Source organism: Podarcis filfolensis (assembly GCF_964270895.1).
Source record: "Podarcis filfolensis genome assembly, chromosome: 17".
Classification (NCBI taxonomy): Eukaryota; Metazoa; Chordata; class Lepidosauria; order Squamata; family Lacertidae; genus Podarcis; species Podarcis filfolensis.
In genome coordinates this window covers 5264935-5284362 of record NC_139621.1, presented here as the reverse complement: position 1 = coordinate 5284362, position 19428 = coordinate 5264935, and the positions used below count along the sequence as shown (strand labels likewise).

The 19428-nt window shown below is 46.7% G+C and overlaps 2 protein-coding genes across 5 annotated transcripts; one reads left to right on the top strand and one right to left on the bottom strand.

Annotated features, from left to right (window-relative positions):
• Nucleotides 1–2392: 2392 nt before the first annotated feature.
• Nucleotides 2393–11809, top strand: TIMM17B (translocase of inner mitochondrial membrane 17B). 3 transcript variants are annotated; one of them, XM_083594128.1, is made up of 6 exons: nucleotides 2393–2501; nucleotides 3663–3762; nucleotides 8744–8807; nucleotides 10087–10215; nucleotides 10326–10436; nucleotides 11326–11809. In XM_083594128.1, the coding sequence occupies exons 1-6, from the start codon at nucleotides 2476–2478 to the stop codon at nucleotides 11412–11414; spliced, it is 519 nt and encodes a 172-aa protein (XP_083450254.1). In that variant the 5' UTR covers nucleotides 2393–2475; the 3' UTR covers nucleotides 11415–11809. The 3 variants fall into 3 exon arrangements, with proteins under 3 accessions (XP_083450254.1, XP_083450253.1, XP_083450255.1); XM_083594127.1 differs by having other exon boundaries at nucleotides 2469–2795; nucleotides 3626–3762; XM_083594129.1 differs by having other exon boundaries at nucleotides 2472–2681.
• Nucleotides 11810–12424: 615 nt separating this feature from the next.
• LOC310752970 (chemokine-like protein TAFA-1) lies at nucleotides 12425–19428 on the bottom strand. 2 transcript variants are annotated; one of them, XM_083594166.1, is made up of 6 exons: nucleotides 18744–19428; nucleotides 15593–15790; nucleotides 14837–15015; nucleotides 14080–14220; nucleotides 13347–13471; nucleotides 12425–13162 (listed from the first exon to the last, which is right to left on the bottom strand). In XM_083594166.1, the coding sequence occupies exons 3-6, from the start codon at nucleotides 14982–14984 to the stop codon at nucleotides 13145–13147; spliced, it is 432 nt and encodes a 143-aa protein (XP_083450292.1). In that variant the 5' UTR covers nucleotides 14985–15015; nucleotides 15593–15790; nucleotides 18744–19428; the 3' UTR covers nucleotides 12425–13144. The 2 variants fall into 2 exon arrangements, with proteins under 2 accessions (XP_083450292.1, XP_083450293.1); XM_083594167.1 differs by lacking the exon at nucleotides 15593–15790.

Genomic DNA, 19428 nt, shown 5'->3' with positions numbered 1-19428 from the left:
GAAGAAACGCATCTGAACTGGGCCCACTTGCATCTGCAGCAGCACAACCAGAGGCCTTCATTTGCAAGAAAACATGTCTCTCCCATATCAGTCTCTAACATCCACAGCCAGTGCCGGATTTACATATAAGCTAAACAAACTACAGTCATACTTTGTGTTGCGTTGCTTCAGGTTGATTATTTTCAGGTTGCGTCCTGCGGTGACCCGGAAGGAACGGAACGGGTTACTTCTGGGTTTTGCCGCTCGCACATGCGCAGACGCACAAAATGATGTCATGTGCATGCGCAGAAGCGGTGAATTGTGACCCGCACACGCACAGACGCGGGGTGCATTCTGCTCAGGTTGCAAACGGGGCTCCGGAACAGATCCCGTTTGCAACCAGAGGTACCACTGTATAGCTTAGGGCCCCACTCTCTTGAGGGCCCCAAAAAATGTAAAGGGGAAAAAAACTGAATGTACATTTCCAAAATATAAAAAGCAAATGAAATAAAATCTACGTACAGCAACAGTGTTTTGTGTTGTGTAGGCTCCTATGATGTAAGTAATGGGCCCCACCTGCTAGCCTGCTCCCTAAAATATCACTGGTTTGCTCATTTCTATATATAGGGTGTCTACATTCTGCATGGACTGGTTGCATGGCAACATGCGCAAATGGATTTGGAAACCTATTAGGTCCATAAATTACCATATAACATATATTCAACACAAAAAAACAGCAACAATTTGTTGTTGACAAAGGACAGCTGGACATATAAAGGGCCCCATTACCTTCAGTAGCTTAGGGCCTCATCAAACCTTAATACGGCGCTGGCCACAGCAGACACTCTCCAACAGTTTGACTTTACCTTCAAAGACATACTCCTCCACTGCCTCCCGAGACAAGGATGCCACAAATATACTCATGCAGGTGCATATACATCTTCTTCGATGATCACTCCTAGGTGAGTAAGATTGTCTTCCATGAACAAGGTCTTAACAGTGAGTCTGTAAAGATCCGTACATCCTTCCACAGTGGGGACATAGGTTTCTGATGGGAGTTGATCATGATGCAGGTATGCCAAGCATGTCTTCCTCTTAGCACGTTTCTCCCTTTCATCCTGAGTTTGAGTGTCTTCAAAGTCCATTGCACTTGCACCTTTGGTAAAGGCTGTTCTCCAACTGGGGCGCTTGCAGGCCAGTGTTTCCCAATTGTCAGTGTTTAGGGACACGGGTGGCGCTGTGGGTTAAACCACAGAGCCTAGGACTTGCCGATCGGAAGGTTGGCTGTTCGAATCCCCACGACGGGGTGAGCTCCCGTTGCTTGGTCCCTGCTCCTGCCAACCTAGCAGTTCAAAAGCATGTCAAAGTGCAAGTAGATAAATAGGTACCGCTCTGGCGGGAAGGTAAACGGCGTTTCCATGCACTGCTCTGGTTCGCCAGAAGCGGCTTAGTCATGCTGGCCACATGACCTGGAAGCTGTACGCCGGCTCCCTCGGCCAATAAAGTGAGATGAGCGCCGCAAGCCCAGAGTTGGTCACGACTGGACCTAATGGTCAGGGGTCCCTTTACCTTACATACTACATTTTTAAAGATTTGCCTTGAGAGAGTCTTTAAACCTTTTTTGTTGAGCAGCAGCATTACGGTTTCCATTTTAAAGTTTGGAACAGAGTGGCTGCTTTGGAAGATGATAATCGGGCATCCGCACAACATGGCTAGTCCAAAGAACTTGATGTTGAAGAATCATTGCTTCAGCACTGGTGATCTTTGCTTCTTCCAGTACATGGACATTATTTAACTTCTCTCTCCAAGTGATGTGTAAAACTTTCTGGAGACACAGTTGATGGAGGAGTTGGAAATGGTGTTTATAAGTGGTACATATACACATACCACAGAGCTTCCAATATATAAAGAGATGCTATGTTGCACCTAAATCATTTTTTTTAATGGAATGCAGGCTTTCTCATATATATAATTTATTTTCCATTTAACATTATACATTCACATCACCATTATCCACTATACCGCCCTGGCTCTTTAGAGCCTATCAACTTCCTTCCCTCCCGCCTCATGGCTTTCGAAATTAACCTTTATAGCATTGCAATTTATACATTTTCCATTTCTAATTACACTCATTCTAGAATGGCTGAAAAATTTAAATAAATATAGAAAGGTAGAAATTTTCTCATTACAAGTCTTCAGACAACCCTGCTAGTGATATTAATTGCTTACAATAATCTTTTACTCCAGTCCTTTCGGAATACTTGATCATGCTGGATTTTTCCTGTCAGCTTCGCCCGTTCCGCAAAGTCCATCGCCTTCACCTGTCATTCTTTCGTTGGTACTGAATGCAGGCTTTCTCTAGACCTTCCTATCTCTAGAGTAGAAGAGCCCCTTTCACGTGACTGAAGCTGGCCAATAGTTGGCTGTCACGTGACTCCGTCCCCGTGTTGTCCTCCTCCCCTGTCACGTGATCCGCGGAGCCTGCGGCCGGGAGCCATGGAGGAATATGCCCGGGAGCCCTGGTAACCGGAGCGGGGGCTGCCTGGGGCTCAGCGGGGCAGGGAGGCGAGCTTGACCCGAGGCCCCGCTTTCCGGCCCCGGGAGCGGCGGTGGCGGGTGGGGGGCACGTCCGGCCCGCGCCCCTTCCTCTCCGGCCCCTTCTCCTGCTGCACCGACACAACAGCCCTGCGAGGTGGGCCCGGGTGAGCAGGGAAGCCAGCGGCTCCCGGCTCTGCCCGCCGAGCTCGGGGGCTGAGGAAGGGCTTCCACATGGGGCTCCGCGGTCCCAGCTATGGACAGCCCAACAAGAGTTAGACGTATTTTTCTTACAATTCCCTTATGGGATATCTCATGGGTAGGCAACCCAAGGCCCAGGGGCCGGATCCGGCCCAATCGCCTTCTTAATCCGGCCCGCGGACGGTCCAGGAATCAGCGTGTTTTTACATGAGTAGAATGTTGCCTTTTATTTAAATGCATCTCTGGGATATTTGTGGGGCATAGGAATTCGTTCGTTATTTTTTCAAAATATAGTCCGCCCCCCCACAAGGTCTGAGGACAGTGCTGAAAAAGGTTGCTGACCTCTGGGATATCTAGAACCTGTATAGATCAGGAGATATTTATGGGTCGGGGAGAAAGCAGAGGCCAAGCAGAGTAGATTGAAAGCAAAGCAGCTAGTCAGCCTGATTCTTATTAAAGGAAATAAACTGTTTCCTGATTTTTATTAAAGGAAATGAGCTGTTGCAACAGGGTCCCAACTCCACCACACACAGGAGGGAGGAGAACCCCAAACAATGGTGTGCAAGCCCTTATACAGTCATATCTCATTTACAAAAAAAGTAGATAAATTACAAAGTGCAAGTAGATAAATAGGTACCACTCCGGCAGGAAAGTAAACCGTGTTTCCGTGCACTGCTCTGGTTCACCAGAAGCGGCTCAGTCATGCTGGCCACATGACCTGGAAGCTGTATGCCGGCTCCCTCAGCCAATAAAGCGAGATGAGCGCCACGACCCCAGAGTCAGCCACGACTGGACCTAATGGTCAGGGGTCCCTTTACCTTTACCTTTAAGGTCTCTTAAGATTGCCCACCCCCCAGCTGCTTAGCACCATTCCTAAGTCATCTCTTTCTCACTTTTGGGGGGCTTTCAGGGCCTCCACTAACTTCACTTCTCTTTCCATTTGGCAGCCCCTGGCGAATTGTAGATGACTGTGGTGGCGCCTTCACCATGGGGATGATTGGGGGAGGTGTCTTTCAGGCTGTCAAAGGCTTCCGCAATGCTCCAGTGGTGAGTCCCAACCTTCTTTTCTCCTTCCCTTTCCTTCAAGCTGCAAGTGAGGGACATGGATGGGGTCAGAAGACATAGATTCATGAAGAACCCTGGCCCAGATTGGCTCCTGCAAATCCTAAAACATTTCCCTACCTATTCTTCCCCTTCCCTTCCGCTCTCTTTCTTTGTCTGTTAGATTGTATGCTTGTGAGTAGCCCGGCTTTTGTTTTCAAACTGGTTTCGAAGTAGTACAATACGATAATCTTTATTGTCATTGTCCCATACAGAACAACGAAATTGAAAAAATCTACATCAGACATTCAAAAACCAACAAGCCTGCTATCCCTGCTATCCCAACCTGGTTAGCCCCCTAAAAACTCTGATACCCCATAATTAAATACAATATACTCCCATAGAGACTACCTTACACTGCGTTTAAAACCAAAATCGCATTTGGATAGAAACTGTTTCTCAGGCAGCTAGTCCTAGTCTTTATAACCCTGTACCTTCTTCCAGAAGGCAGAAGCTGAAAGAGATCATTTCCGGGGTGCGCACTATCCTGCACTATCTCTGCAGCTTTCTTATGGCACCTGTGCTCTCTTCATCAGGTCTTTGCTGTTTTCTCCCCAGGTTAGGTCATCTCTCAACTCCATTCCCAGAAATTGAAACACCGAGACCTGTTCCACACACTTCCCCTCAATAATAAGTGGCTGAATATTTAATTTACATTTCCTAAAGTCCACAGTAATCTTTTTTGTTTTCTTTAAGTTAAGGAGTAAGTTGTTTTTCCTGCACCACTCCCCCTAGCGCACGTATGGGGCTTTTGAAGGCCAGTGATCCTATAATGCACTTGCCTGAGTTGATAAGTGATCTAATATATGACATTTTTGGTTGCCAATGAGAACCAGAATTTTTATGGCTAGTGATCATTTTGCTGTGCTGTTGGTTGGCTCCTCCAGCATGCCAATAATCGCAGACTGGTTCTGCTGAGCACAAGTTAATGTGGATTGGCTGTCCTCACAAGTGTGCTTCTTTAGTGGGAGTTGGTGATTGCTGTGTACTGTCTGCCAAGAATGGGTGTTCCTAAAGAGCCAATACAGAATAGTGGTTCATGGTTCAATCCTTACTGGAAGTTTTGGGATGCAACTCAGCATATTAAGGCTGATGGGGTTTTGCATTGGAGAAATTAGATTGAGAGAGGAAACTTCAACCTTCCTATACAGTGGTACCTTGGGTTACATACGCTTCAGGTTACATACGCTTCAGGTTACAGACTCCGCTAACCCAGAAATAGTGCTTCAGGTTAAGAACTTTGCTTCAGGATGAGAACAGAAATTGTGCTCCGGCGGCAGCAGCAGGAGGCCCCAATAGCTAAAGTGGTGCTTCAGGTTAAGAACAGTTTCAGGTTAACAACAGACCTCCGGAACGAATTAAGTACTTAACCCGAGATACCACTGTATTGTCTTTCTAACCTAACCTGTGCTGACCTCCCCTAAATTGCTGGACTGGTACATGGGGATGCTGATCTAATTTTCTCTCCTCTCTGAAGCAGAGAGAGAAAGAAGAGATCTCTTCTTTTCCTATATCTCTCTCTCCTGCAGATATCAAAGACTAGGAATGGTTCTTTGCATCTCTAACTTTGTTAGCTAGAACTAGGAACTGTTTACTGTGCAATATGTATTTCCTATAATAAACTTAGTATTCTTATTTTCCGTACCAAGAGTCTTTGTGTGATTGCATCCAACATCTTAAAACTGCTCATACAGCAAGTATACAGCCAGCTTCCAAGCTGTGTGCTAAATCTGTGAGGTCTCATTCAACAATCCTAAACTACAGAAGTGACTGCTGGAAGAGGTTAGCATATACTGTATATATCTCTCCGCCTCCCCTGCCTGAGCCGGTCTAAATTTGGTATAAGAAATTTACCCTGCTATGTCTACCTTTGGTAATTCAGGGGCTCCTGCAAAATGCAGGGCCTACTAGCTTTGGTTTCTTATATCACCTGGTCCCAAGCTCTGCAATTTATTTATTTATTTATTTAGATTTCTTACCTGCCTTTTACCACAAGGGTCCTAGGGTGGGTTTACAACAACAAAATATACAATTGTAAAACAAAGACAACGGATACCACCACTGAACAAGTGTAAGGAATTAAAAACAACTCCATATATAAGACCAATGCAAACATTTTAAAACAATCCTACCTATAATAACGGTTAGAAATATTTCCAGTACAGATCCAGACTGGGATGAAGATCTCCACTTAAAAGGCTTGTTGAAAGAGCAGGCACCAAAAAGACAGTGGAGAGGGCACCTGTCTAATCTGAAATCGGAGGGAATTGTATACATAGGACCTTAGATGTTACTGCTCAGACCTTGAACGTGGCCTGATAGCAGATTGGCAGCCAGTACAGATGCTACTGAAAAGGAGTTAGATGCTGGAGTTGCCCCTACAAGCAGCCTAGCCAATGTGTTCTTTGCTAGCTGCAGTTTCCAGATCTGGACCCCAAATTAAGTGCATTGTCGTAATCCAGCCTTGAGGCAACCAGTGTATGGACAACTGTGGTTGAGCTATCCTGATCCAGGAAAACCGTAGCTGTCTTACCAGGTGAAGCTGGTACAAAGCACTCCTAGCCACTGAGGACAGCATTGTCCCCAGTGACTGAGAGCAAGAGGAGCACCCCAGGTTAGGCACCTGTTTGTTTGGGCCCAGAGCCTCCATCTTGCCAGGATTCAGACTCAGTTTAATAAACTCATTGAGCCATGAGCTCATCAAACAGACACTGGGTGGGGATGGAATGGTGTACAGGCAACAATCATTTTATGTGCATTCAATATGTGTGTGACTGTGAACGCACGCAACACCCAGAAGGACAGTGGTACCTTGGTTCTCAAACTTAATCCGTTCCGGAAGTCTGTTCCAAAACCAAAGCGTTCCAGAACCAAGGCACACTTTCCCATAGAAAGCAATGCAAAATGGATTAATCTGTTCCAGACTTTTAAAAACAACCCCTAAAACAGCCATTTAACATGAATTATGCTATCTAATGAGACCATTGATCTATAAAATGAAAGCAATAATCAATGTACTTCACCATAAAATAAATAAGACAGTATTGTAGATGATAAAAATAAAAATTATTATTTTCTTACCTGCACTGGTGATAGTCATTGTTTTGATGGGGGGGCTTTTATCCATTTCCGCAGTCACACAATCAGTCAATCAGTAGCTGAACTGGGTTCCACACAGTCACAAAAACAAATTAACCGAAAAAGCCTCAAAAACAAAAGTGCAAAATAAATAGCAAAAACAAAAGGGCCAAACTTAATCCGTTCCGGAAGTCCGTTTGACTTCTGAAATGTTCGATAACCAAGGCGCAGCTTCTGCTTGGTGCAGGCGCCCCGGAAACAATAGCCGACAGCCGCATCGGACGTTCGGCTTCTGAAAAATGTTCGAAAACTGGAACACTTACTTCCAGGTTTTCAGCATTTGAGAACCAAGGTACCACTGTAGTCAGAAAAGGGGGCTGGGCAGGTGGGGGTCAGGAACATAACCCCCATGCAAAACAGTTGTTGCCTTATCACATCACAATTGGCAGGTCTGAGGCACAGCAACAAGGATTGCTGCATCCCTGAATCCCCACACACCTTTCCCCTCACCTGAGGAAAATACACGGGCGGAACTTGAGGTGTAGGATTCCACAAAAGTGGCCGCTGGGCTTATAGGTCTATAACTGTCTTGTGCTGCAGAACTGATCTCTGGGCAGAAAATTGCTCATGGCTGTGTAGGCAGCAGCAAGGGAGAACATATTTCTATTCTGAGCAGGTGGTGTTGCCACTTTTGGCACCATCTCAATAAGTGTCGCTTCCTCCTCCCTGTCGCCTGGGAGTCAAGCGTGTAGACTTTGTGCTCCTGCTGCTTGTATGTCAAACCTGTCTCCTCAGTTTTGAGCATTTACTCTCCGTCTTCGGGCTGTAAGTGCTTGGAGGAAAACTCAGCGGTCCAGTTTTGAGACTGTTTTTGTCTGTTGTGAGAGATGGAGGCCTTGAGGCCGGGTCTTGCTTGGGGCACCTGAAAGACCTTCAGAAGACTCTGAGCATTTCCAAAGTTCAGCACAACAGTGGCACAAGCCCCCTGTGTTCCTTCCCGGCTCCAAGCTGGGATGGGAATGCTGGTCCTTTTGTACTGTACTTCACAGAGGATACCTGGACGTTTCCTTCTGCATGGCAAATAGCATCTTTCATTGGTGGTGGATGATCTAGACTGGGGAAGGTGTCTTTCAAAAACAGTCCCTGGTGCAGCCCTGATTTCATTGAGATGCCCTGTGTTTGTTTGTAACTTTTCTTTTGTGGGAACACCAGGAGGTCCAGTCCCCTGTCTTCTACAATCTCATCTAGTTTGCCCCCATGTTTGGACCATGTTTTATCTCCCAGATTGATACTTTGGGGACAGACTGGATGAAGAGCTAATTACAGAAACAGTCTGCATTGAGATGTGTGCCCGGGTGTTTACAGTCTGATCTTATGATTGCTTACTCAGGTTACCCATTGATTTTAACGGGACTTACAGGTAAAAGTGTTTAGAATGTTTAGTTTAGAAGTGTTTAGAAGTGTTTCCCATTCTCACCCCCCGTTGTGTCACACCATGGTCTTGCTCTCATAGATTAAATTGTAGAGAGTTTAATGCTTGAGATTATCCCACTGGATAACTGAGGTCAGGTAGGCAACCTGTTTTTCTGGTGGGAAAGTGGCAGTTGCAGAGACACCCTGAGTCCACCTGCCTTCTGTGGATCGAGACCTGTGGCTTCTGGCTCCACAGTATCATTGGAGTTTGAGAATTGTATGTGCCTGTGTTCCTTGAGATGTGGAGATTGTCTTGCCTTGGCTCCCCTTACAGCCTCTTTTACCCTGCGCTTGATCATTTTTTTCAGGGTGTGGTTTTCTCCCGCAGTCCATTGTGAGTTTTGACTAAGGTAGTTTCTCCTCCTCTCTTTCCTAGGGTGTCAGGCATCGGTTCAAAGGCAGCATTAACGCTATCAGAGTCAGAGCACCACAGATTGGAGGTAAGGGAAGTGTCTGACCCTTGGGTTGGCTGGTGGGGATGTGGGCAGTGTTGTAAATAAAAGGATGGATCAGACAGACTGTGGGGTGAGGTGGATCAGGATTTGGTTTATTTTAAAGGAGAACCAGCAGTGCTGTATTGTGGTAAAAGTGTCAGACCACGGTTCAAATCCCCTGCCAGCCTTGAAGTTGACTGGATGTGACCTTGGACCAGTCACTGTCTCTCAGCCTACCTCACAAGGTCGTTGTGACCGTAAAATGTGTGGAGTGGGGCATCCCAGGGGGAAATTTCAGGAAAAGTGTGATATAAATCAAATATTACAACTGCTGGCCCAGGGAGGCAGGAATTAAAGAGAAGAATGTGTAGAGTATGAAGTGCTGGCTTGGAGGCTGTTTTGTCATATTGAGTTAGTTGTATAGCCCAGTCCCAAAGCTGACAGTTAAATCTCATATTGGTTTGGTCAAAAGCAAGACCATATGTATTCAGTGAGGCTTACTTTTAGGTAAGTGTGCTTGGGATTGTGGCCTTAGAGTGACTCAATAAATGAATCCTAGTGAAACAGAATGACATTTCACCATTATAAACCTTAACTTAAATCCCCCCTTTTCTGGCTCAGCTTACAGCTGGAAAAGGCAGCTTCCCCCCAGTAGTTATTGAGGTGGTTCTGAAGTGGCCTCAGGGTTCAACTTGGGGAAGTCCTACAGCAGGAGGTGGAGCCATACTTTTCTTGAGAGAAGGGAGGCGTCCACTAAGAATGCCTCTCTTCACACCCTTCCTCTCTGAGCGTGACACAGAGATGGTACCATTAGTGATCTTGGAGATGGGAAGTGTCTTACCACCTGTGTGATTCTGCTTGCGCAGAACTCCAAGTGCCTGGCAAACGAGCCATGAGTCAGTGTTTTACAAAATCAAAACAAAAAATTGTTTCTGCCTTTCACAGTCCTTGGAGATAAGTTTAACAATCTGTTCGTGGGGAGAATATAACTTGTGTGTCCTGGAGTGGCTCTTGGCCCTTCTTCAGGAGCTCCAAGCCTGTCACTCTCCCCATCGATCCCTGGTGCTCCCACGACCCCGTAAGGCTGCCTGGTTCTTTGCCAGCGTGTTGTCAGAGTTCTACCCTGTCTCAGCCCAATTCAGCACGTGTGCAGGGCACATTTTGTAAGCCAAGCATTTGGCTTTGCTTGGCACGGAATTCTAATACCTTTTGGTGCCAGTTACAAATGAACATCCCTGAGTCCAGCTGGTGTCTCCACATGCTCTCCTTGTGTTCCTCCTCGCAGGCAGCTTTGCCGTGTGGGGCGGGCTCTTCTCCACCATCGACTGCGGCCTAGTGAAGATGCGGGGCAAGGAGGATCCCTGGAACTCCATCACAAGCGGGGCACTCACGGGAGCGGTGTTAGCATCACGCAGTAAGTGGTGGCCAGTGATCCTATAACCGCAGCGCCTCCACCTCTCCCCTTAACCTCCTGTGGCTGAACACTGAGCCAGGGCGTTGGGACTGAGAGTTCTTTCCCCTTAGGTGGGCCCTTGGCCATGGTCGGCTCGGCTATGATGGGAGGCATCTTGCTTGCCCTGATAGAAGGTGTCGGGATTTTGCTGACGAGGTACACGGCCCAGCAGTTCCAGAACCGTAAGTTCCAACATGGCGGCAAGAAACAGAACTCGGGATTTCCCCAGAAGGATGGATTTGGACTAGGAACCAAAAGACCTCTCTGTGCTTTGGTTTCGGCCCTATAGCCTACCCAGGGTTCCACTGAACAATCACACCAGCACTCTTAAGAGAAAATAGCTCCCCAACCAGGCTTCCTTGTGGTTAAAGGAGTGGGATTATATAGTTTGGGGCAGGCTGAGTTCTCAGTCACTTGCAGCTCTGTTCTGCGGGACACAGTAAACCAGGTGAATTCTGGAACCCATTCGGGAGAAGGCAAAAGCCTGGTGTCATCTGCGTGGGAGAGAGAGAGCATACAGAGCACATTCTCCCCCCTGGTTGAGCGGCTGCCACTCTCTCATGCAGACGTGGGTGTGTGGGGAGGGAAGTGACAGGCAGCGTTGCTGTGGGGGCAAAGTTTGCCTCCAGCCCTGACAGTGCCTGGCTTGGTCTCCCCTGACACCAGGGTGGTGTTACAATACACGCGAGTGCTTGTCGTTCCACCGCCCCCTTGGCAAAATACAGAGCCTTCTGCCACTCCACTTGCTGCGATTGGCATTTTGCTGCTCCTTCTATAAATGCATGCAGAAGTTGCACTCCTTTCCCACGGTGTCTGACACCCTCCCTTGTCCCTTTTACAGGTGTAAATTTTAACCTGTTCTGCATTTTCTTGCCGCAGGAGTTGGGTTTTACTTTTCACTTTTTTGTTAATGAGTCACCGTCGCCCACGTCTCTCCTCCTGATTGCACCTCGGCCGCCTCCATTGATTTCTGTCCCCAAAGACAGTGGCCCTTGGCTGCGCAAAACATGAATCATTGCACGCACATCTCTTCCCTGCTGCTAACTGTCCTTTCTTGTCTTCACTTCTCAGCCAACCCCTTTGGAGAAGATCCCAGCCAGCTGCCTCCTAAGGATGGCTCGCCACCTCCAGGGTATCCAGGCTATGGACATTATCAATGAAACTGTTTGGGTCCAAGGAGATGTCTATTTTTGTAGGACTGGAGCAGGAATTTCCCCATTGAAGCTACTCAAGACGTTCACATGGCAGCACTCAAACCCCCCACAAACCCCAGCATTCAAGGAATGCCATTCCAAGAGTTTTCTTTGGGAAGGAGGGAGTGAGGGAAAGGGGCCAGGGGCTTAAGCGACATTTGAACCATGTAATATCTACCTCTCTGGTGGGCTTTTGTGTTGATGGCATGATGAGCCCCAGGAATCCTTCCATGTGTGCTGGGGGAGCCAGAGCCTGTGCTGGGTGATCAGCTAACACAAATCCTGAGACAACGTTTCTTAGCTCTGTAGCTTCTGGATGTGTCTATAAACAATTAAATGGTCATGACGAAGGACTTTAGAAAGGCTGTCTCTCCCTGGCTTTTGAGTGGTGGGGCTTCTCCTGCTTTCTCCGTAGACGGAGTGCCCATCCCAGGTTAGCTTGCAAAAAAACTGTCGGCAGGGCAGTGTGGACCTTGTTCTACCAGGTATTGTGTGCAGTTAACAGGGTGCGGTGGTAGCAAGGAAAAGCTGTGCCAATGTATCAAGAGCCACGGCTCCCAAAATAAGACTCCCTCTTCTACATCAGGGGCTCAGTTAATCCCTCTGTTTTTGCTGCCTGCTTGAGGCTGCAGAAACAGTGGGGTTGTCAAAAGGCTTAGCAGGCTGCAGAAATAACCTGGTTGGTGGACCGCATTCAGCTTAGTGGATCAGTTGCGCTGGCGTGCCCTGGAGCCAAGTTTTAGCCCCAATAATGTGACGCACCGGCCTCCAGCATCTTTAACGTATCGAGCGAGGACAGGTTGGAGGGCCAAAAAGGGTTGCAGAGCTTCTGATCTGCCTGCAGTTTCCACCCAGCATAAAGAAACAATCCTTTTAATTTTGGGATGCAGAAGGATCTGAGGCTCTGCTGGGATCCAGGTTGACATTACCCTCCACATCTGAGCCAAACATTTCTGATCCTTGAAAATGAATGGTGATTGCCATTTTATATGTTTTTAATGCTGGGTCCATGCACTTCCATTTTTATACAAAATCCTACTAACATGTTGGAAAAAACCCTATTTTATATATATATATCAATGATTTGCTATGATGCTCATTAAAAGTGAGTGCATCTATACATATAAAACCAGACCTCTTTCTAGCACACTTTTCGGACTGCAAGTCCCTTTCTCTTTGGCTTCCTTGTATTTTAAGATCTTTTCAAAGAAAGATGGTATGTATTATCTGTTACAGGTGTAAATACAAATTGGCTCTATGGCTTCTGTCCTGGAGAGTTTAATTAGACATCTGCCAAAAGGGAGGGAAGGAGGGGAGGAGTTAACTGTGCAGGTTGCATTGAGGAGGTACAGAAGAAGTCTGAGCTGACATGCTGCATTGCTATTAATCCAGGGAAACAGATTTTAGCCTTTGCTCCGATAAAGGCGAAAAGGTCTTTGATTCCATTCCTAGCCAAGGACAGCAGCAACCGTTGGAAAAGGCACCAAAGCCCAATCTGGGTACCAGCACCTGCTCTCCCCGGCCACTTGATCTTCCTCGTCACAGCTAATTGAGCAGTGCAGCTTCCTTTGTGATATTTGGTCCTGTGGCTGTGCAAGGAATCGTATTTCCTGCTTGCATTCGTAGCAAGGTCCTTTGGCTATCGCCAGGTATCTGTCATATTCGCTTGGGAGGTGGGTCCTTCAGCGTTGCAGATCTCAATACCTGGGGTGGATCTGAAAGGGAAAACAAGACAACTTGTCAAATGGAGGAAGGAGGTGAGCCTTATCCACAGGACCCGCTTAAAAAACAAAACGGAAAGCAAGACAGGGTAGCAGCTGGGAAGTGGAAAAGGAGGCTTGGTACACATTTGCCCTATGTAGGCTTCACCTCCTGTGGGGAATGTTAAGGGACTAGTACCTTGGTGGTTTTGACACGGTTTCCTAGTGAGCACATCCAGCCGGAATTGTCAGGCAGCGCTTTGCACTCCTCTTCAATCTGGCAGGGCTCCATGTCACACCACCACTTTCCAGTTACAATGGAAGCTGCAGAGTAGAAATAAGCATCTGTCTCTGCCACCGCTTGTTCCAGAGTGGGCAGCCTCTCCTGTCCATGCAAACCCTTTAGGACAGGCAAGTTATAGGTCAGGAGCAGCTGCGAGCCTCCCAACGTCCTCCTGAGCCACAGACCAAAAAGATTGGCTTGCCTGGCTGTTCTAAGGTTTGCATCTTGCTCTGCCCCAAAGATTCAAGGCAGATTGCATTATAAAAATTTAAAAAGTTCAGTAAATCCCATAGGCTTGAAGGGCTGAGCTACCACTTTCACCAATCCATTCCCTTGCACCTTGCCCCATGGATTGACACAGCTAATGTTTGTTATTTCCCCTTACCTTCACCTCTCAGAAAGGGGACTGCAATGATCAATTCCTTTCATCTTCCGTCCCTGAATTCTCTCGCTTCACCATCATTCCCTCCAACATCCTGGCCTCTTTCCAGTTAAAAGGCAATGGTCCTTCCCCATCCTGCCTCCAATCACTTTCCTATTCGCTCCCTTCTCCAAGGCCCCCGGTGTTTGGGTTCCTTGCATGTTCCTTGGTCCCCCTGGACTTCCCTCCTTCTGGAAGTGGGGAGAGGCCTTGGCTCCAAGCACTTACTATCCACGCAAGAAGGTTTGCCACGGGTTGTCCCAGCCACTTTCCCCGGGAGACAGGAGCACTGGATGGTTTGGGACCTCTCCTCGATGTGGTTGCGGTTACAGCAGCGGCGGATAGCAATCACCTTGCAGGTGCCGCCACCTGGAGCAGGGAGGAAACAAAGACCTGAGGTGGGAGCCGTCAAGAGCTCCCTTTGAGAAACCACAGCAAAGTCCTGCACACTCCTTTCTCATCGGCTATAGCTTTGGTCTGTGAGAGTCCCAGCTCCTAACCCTTCCCCATGCTTTGTTGTTTCCCTTATTGGCTTTAGACTGTCACATATATATTGTAATGCCTGCCTCTATCACATCATGAGTGTTGGCTGCCTGAAATCTTCCAATACCATATTTTGTGTGGTGCTGCCCTTGTGCGGAGTTTCAGCATGCACTGTTCTGGCCTGGGGGACTCACAAAGACTCCAGCAACGGTTTGCCTTCCTAACTGAAGGTCTTGCTCAATCACGCTTTGAAAGTTGAGAATGTACAGGAAAAATGCAGGTGTTGTAAAGGTGCGTGCATGAAATAATTGGGACTTCAGCAAGTAAAATACAGCAGTGTAAAATGGGTAATGTATAGCTTGGCTCTCTTTTCCGAGTAGATGTGATGGAACTGAAAGCAGGCCAAAGACCCAAATCTAGCTTCCTAATCACAAGACAGGGAGTGGGCACATTTTGCTTCTTGCACGTCCAAAACCCCTTCGCCAAAAGAGAATTGACTCACTGATCACTGGGACTTGATCTCCTGTGGTTTGGTACCAGTACTGGTCGTGATGATGCTGTTGAGTGTGAATAGGGAACTCCTGAGCACAGGTTCCTTGACACAGGAGGATGGTAAAAGCCATGACGATAACTGGAGCAGAAGGGCACATTGTGGTAGGTCTGGAGAGGAGGGCAGTGGGGCTGGGGAGAGAGAGGAGATCCTCTTAACAGTTCAGTTAGTAGTGTTTCTTCCTTGGCCCATCAGGTTCTGTCTTAAGCCAGTTTTCTGTGGGTTGGAGAGATTTTTTTTTTAATGTGCAGGGAACATCCAAACATACAATTCCACCCACTTGCATTCTGAAGTGGCGCTGCCCCTTGTGGACTATATAGTATGTGCTCTTTCTCAAAAGTTTGATTTGGCTCTCCAGAAAGCTTGGCAGACAACTCATTAATGTCATGGGCTCTTGAGAGACCCCTGCCCCCAAGGAAAACAAATATATTTCTATAGCTCTGTGCTTTTCTTATGTTGTAGGACAAAAGATGAGCTGTGCTGGGTGAGATCAAACACCTGTCTAGTCCAGCACCCTGTGGCCAGTCAGAGGCCTTTTTTGGCAGAGGCTAGCACAAGCAGGAGATGGGTACAATAGCTCTCTTTGCAATTATTCCCCAGTAACTGGGACTCGGAGGGAGTATAGAGCCATCACAACTTGTAGCTATTGAGGGCCTTATCCTGTCCATGCACACATTTTTTGCATGTTGCATTTAAGACGTTTATTACCTGCTGTTCAAAATGATTTATTCCCTCGGTGGTTTGCAACTTGTGCAATATACATATATATATGTTGTTTCGTGTGGGCTAAGGAAGATTGGCTGCTCCTTCTCCAGGCAACCACAAATGCCTCTTCAGGAAGACTGCCCTGGCTGATATCTTTGCGGACTTTTTCCTCACGCATTAATTCCTATACAGATATCACACCTGTGTAAGGAAAACATTACACAGAGATTACATTACTGCATCCATGCAGTAGGAAATAATGTTCATTTATCAAACAAGATTGTGGGTTCATGATTTTCTGACCAACAATAATTAAACAGCAACAACCCCAGATCATTGCTCTCCTTCCAACAGCCTCCAGTCGTGTTGTAGAAATACATGAGAGGTGAATGCAATTCAGCCTGGGACACTCAAGACTACACCCTGCAAATCTCCCATTCTTAGAGTCTTCCAAAGGGATGGTGATGTTTGAATTCCTTCAGCATAATGGAGACAGATAGAATCATAGAATCATAGAGTTGGAAGAGACCACAAGGGCCATCGAGTCCAACCCCCTGCCAAGCAGGAAACACCATCAGAGCACTCCTGACATATGGTTGTCAAGCCTCTGCTTAAAGACCTCCAAAGAAGGAGACTCCACCACACTCCTTGGCAGCAAATTCCACTGTCGAACAGCTCTTACTGTCAGGAAGTTCTTCCTAATGTTTAGGTGGAATCTTCTTTCTTGTAGTTTGGATAAGGCGGGGCTTATCTGCATACTCATGAAGAATCGCAAAAATACTAGATTTTAGGGAGAGACAGAATGCATTCCATTCTCTGCCATAATTTTTTCACTTCAGAACCTAGTGGTGGCTGTTCCATAAGTCTTTCAGCAAATCCTTGCACCCATACAGCCCCTGGTGCTTTGGCAGTTGAGCTCCACTTCCTCTGAATTCAGCTGTTGGGCACGGTTAAGTCTCTCTCACTGGCCAGGTTTTTGCAGCAGATCATGGATAGGGGCACTTCACCCTTTCAACTATTGGAATGCTGCCAAATACAAACCAATTTTACCAAAAGGGATCGTTGCCAAACTTCCTTTGCTCTGACTCTTGAGCTGTCCACTGTATAGTTGAGGCTTGACAACACTACACCTGCCTTTTCTGCTCAAATAAGCGAGTGCCAGTATATTTGCACTAGCACTTTGTCACTATTAATGATTGCTACAGTCTCTGATACAGTAATCTCCACACTTCTCAGGTTCTTAAGACTCTTCCTAAGCAAGAGGGCGAGACACGGGTGGTGCTGTGGGTTAAACCACAGAGCCTAGGACTTGTCAATCAGAAGGTCAGCGGTTCAAATCCCTGCGACGGGGTGAGCTCCCGTTGCTCAGTCCCTGCTCCTTCCAACCTAGCTGTTCTAAAGCACGTCAAAGTGCAAGTAGATAAATAGGTACCACTCTGGTGGGAAGGTAAACGGTGTTTCCGTGCGCTGCTCTGGTTCACCAGAAGCGGCTTAGTCATGCTGGCCACATAACCCGGAAGCTGTACGCCGGCTCCCTCGGCCAATAAAGCAAAATGAGCGCCGCAACCCCAGAGTCGGCCATGACTGGACGTAATGGTCAGGGGTCTCTTTACCTTTACCCTTAAGCAAGAGGGCAGGTTTCTACCTGCGGATGCACTCTTAGAAACAGTTACTTTGATGTAAGCTCCCATGGATTGCTTACTCTGAGTAGACATGCACAAGACTGCCCTGTAAAACTTACTTAGGTAGCTATGCAACTATGACCACTGATTGAGACTTTAACTGAAACTATTTCCCCCCTTTCTGTTTATGAATACAGTATCTGAGCAACTGTGCATATTAAGGATAATTTGACCGAGATTTACAGAACTTAATCACGAGAGAGATGGAACTTTCACACTGGCTTTGTAAATCCAAAACATACTGATGAACAATTGGTATGTGAATAAAAGAAAGTCATGCAAGACTGATGGTCAGATTGTGCCTACCATGAACTGCAACAGTCCTGGCAATTAGAGTAATTATTGTACAGAGTCTGATGCCCTCCCATGTTCCATTACTGTTGGCAAGGGATCGTGGGATGGCAGTTCCTTGCAGGAAGTAGACATGGTGCAATTGCAGCATGAGAATTAACCAGGGACTAATTAGTTGCCATTAAAGTCAAGTAATATGCAACTGCTCTGAAGAGAGAAAATGTATGCCCTGTTGCTCTTGCTCCCCCCATTTTTCTCCTCCGCTTCTCTCACTCTTAGTTCACCCCATGTAGAAGTGCTCATCGTAAGCTCTGTGGAACAGGAATCTCTAAAAGGAAATATATTTCTCTGTAAGTTAATTCCAGGTGCTTTCTTACTTAATAACATCTATATCCCACCTTTTCTCTGAAAAGCTTAAGGGGGCATGCAACATTATCCCTTTCCATTTTAACTTCAGGACAGCCACCCCTGAGAGCTAGGCTGGCTAAGAGAGAGAGTGACTGGCCCAAGATCACCACCCAGGGAGCTTGATGGCTGAGTGAGGATTGAATCTGCAGGTCCAACACTCTAATCACTGCACAACATTGGGTCAGTAAGGCACCAGGGACATCAATGTGAATTGTGAAATAAACAATTTATCTCTTGCTTCATCCCAGTGGTTCAGAGTGTGCTTAAATATAGTTTTGTCCTCTCAATTCATGCACAGCAACCCTGAGAAGTAGGTTTAGGCTGAGAAATAGTAACCTTCACCCTAAGCAGGTGTCCTGCTTAGGATTTAACCCTTTCACCCACCTCAATACCCATAATATGGACACAGTCTAGTGAAGAAGGAAGCAAGTGCAAAAGATCTGAGACACATGGGATAGATGAAACGATATCTTATTAAAACACAAACTTTCAATAGCTTATATTGGTTCAGACCAACTGTAACAGCATTATAGTAAAAGAATGTTGCATTTTAATTCCATTTGAAATTCTGGATCATTTTTTTAAATGTCAAGTTGGCTCAGCAAAATATGTATATTGCTTCTTATTTGCTTTCAATTTTTATGGTGCCAAGACACCTCCAGCTACAAAAGACTTGAGAAACTTAATTGGTTGCCCCTTGATCCCATTTCTTTCAAGCCAGTCAGGCAACTTATCACACTCCTATTTTTCATATAGCAGAAATCAAACCTTACCTGTGACTCTGTCCTAGGTGCTGAAGTTTTCTCACCTCTCTGTCCCAGCCATGGAGGGATACCTTGAACCCTGACACATCTTCCTCTTTGTTCTGACTATCTATTCCTGTACTCAGTTTGCTGGGGAGTGGTGGGAGGTGGGCACTGAGCACAAAGTCCTGGAACCAAAGTAACTGTTCTTGCAGCTTTGATCTGTCCTGATCACAACCCCCTTATGATCTAGCAACTGAGCTGCTCTCCCATCCAGATCTGGGGACAGAACCAAACGTCCTGGCTCTCAGCACTCCTTCTGTAACCCAGCAGATGTCTCAGTATCTGTGTCAGTTTTTGAATCTGACTATTCTTCAGCTTCCGAGCTTGACTGATATCTGTGTACGCGGATTTGCATGTGTGATAGAAAGAGAGATCCAGACTGTCACTCCCTTATACTCTCTGTCCAAACAGCCTTCCTAAGACACCCACACAAGGCCGCCTCCTACAGATTTGGCAACCCAGCCCCACTCTCACTGGGCGATGAGCCCAGCATAGAACTTTGCCAGCTTTTTTTTTTTCTTGCCTTCACTGCTTCTCACTTTAGGAGTGAACTGTTAAACATTGGAGTCACAAAAGAGGATATTTTGTAGGGATGCAACTACAGATTTCTATCACTCTGCAGGTCTTCAATATCCGAGAGCATACGCTCTTT

What these genes read in the sequence shown, in the direction of transcription:
- TIMM17B (XM_083594127.1), top strand. Translation starts at nt 2,771, where the DNA reads ATGGACAGCCCAACAAGAGTTAGAC. An exon ending in CAGCCCAACAAGAGTTAGAC is followed by an intron (nt 2,796 to 3,625) that starts GTATTTTTCTTA and finishes GGGGGCTTTCAG; the next exon opens with GGCCTCCACTAACTTCACTT. An exon ending in GCTTCCGCAATGCTCCAGTG is followed by an intron (nt 3,763 to 8,743) that starts GTGAGTCCCAAC and finishes TCTCTTTCCTAG; the next exon opens with GGTGTCAGGCATCGGTTCAA.
- LOC310752970 (XM_083594166.1), bottom strand. Translation starts at nt 14,984, where the DNA reads ATGTGCCCTTCTGCTCCAGTTATCGTCATGGCTTTTACCATCCTCCTG. An exon ending in AGATCAAGTCCCAGTGATCA is followed by an intron (nt 14,221 to 14,836) that starts GTGAGTCAATTC and finishes TCCCTGCTCCAG; the next exon opens with GTGGCGGCACCTGCAAGGTG. An exon ending in CAAACCTTCTTGCGTGGATA is followed by an intron (nt 13,472 to 14,079) that starts GTAAGTGCTTGG and finishes TCTACTCTGCAG; the next exon opens with CTTCCATTGTAACTGGAAAG.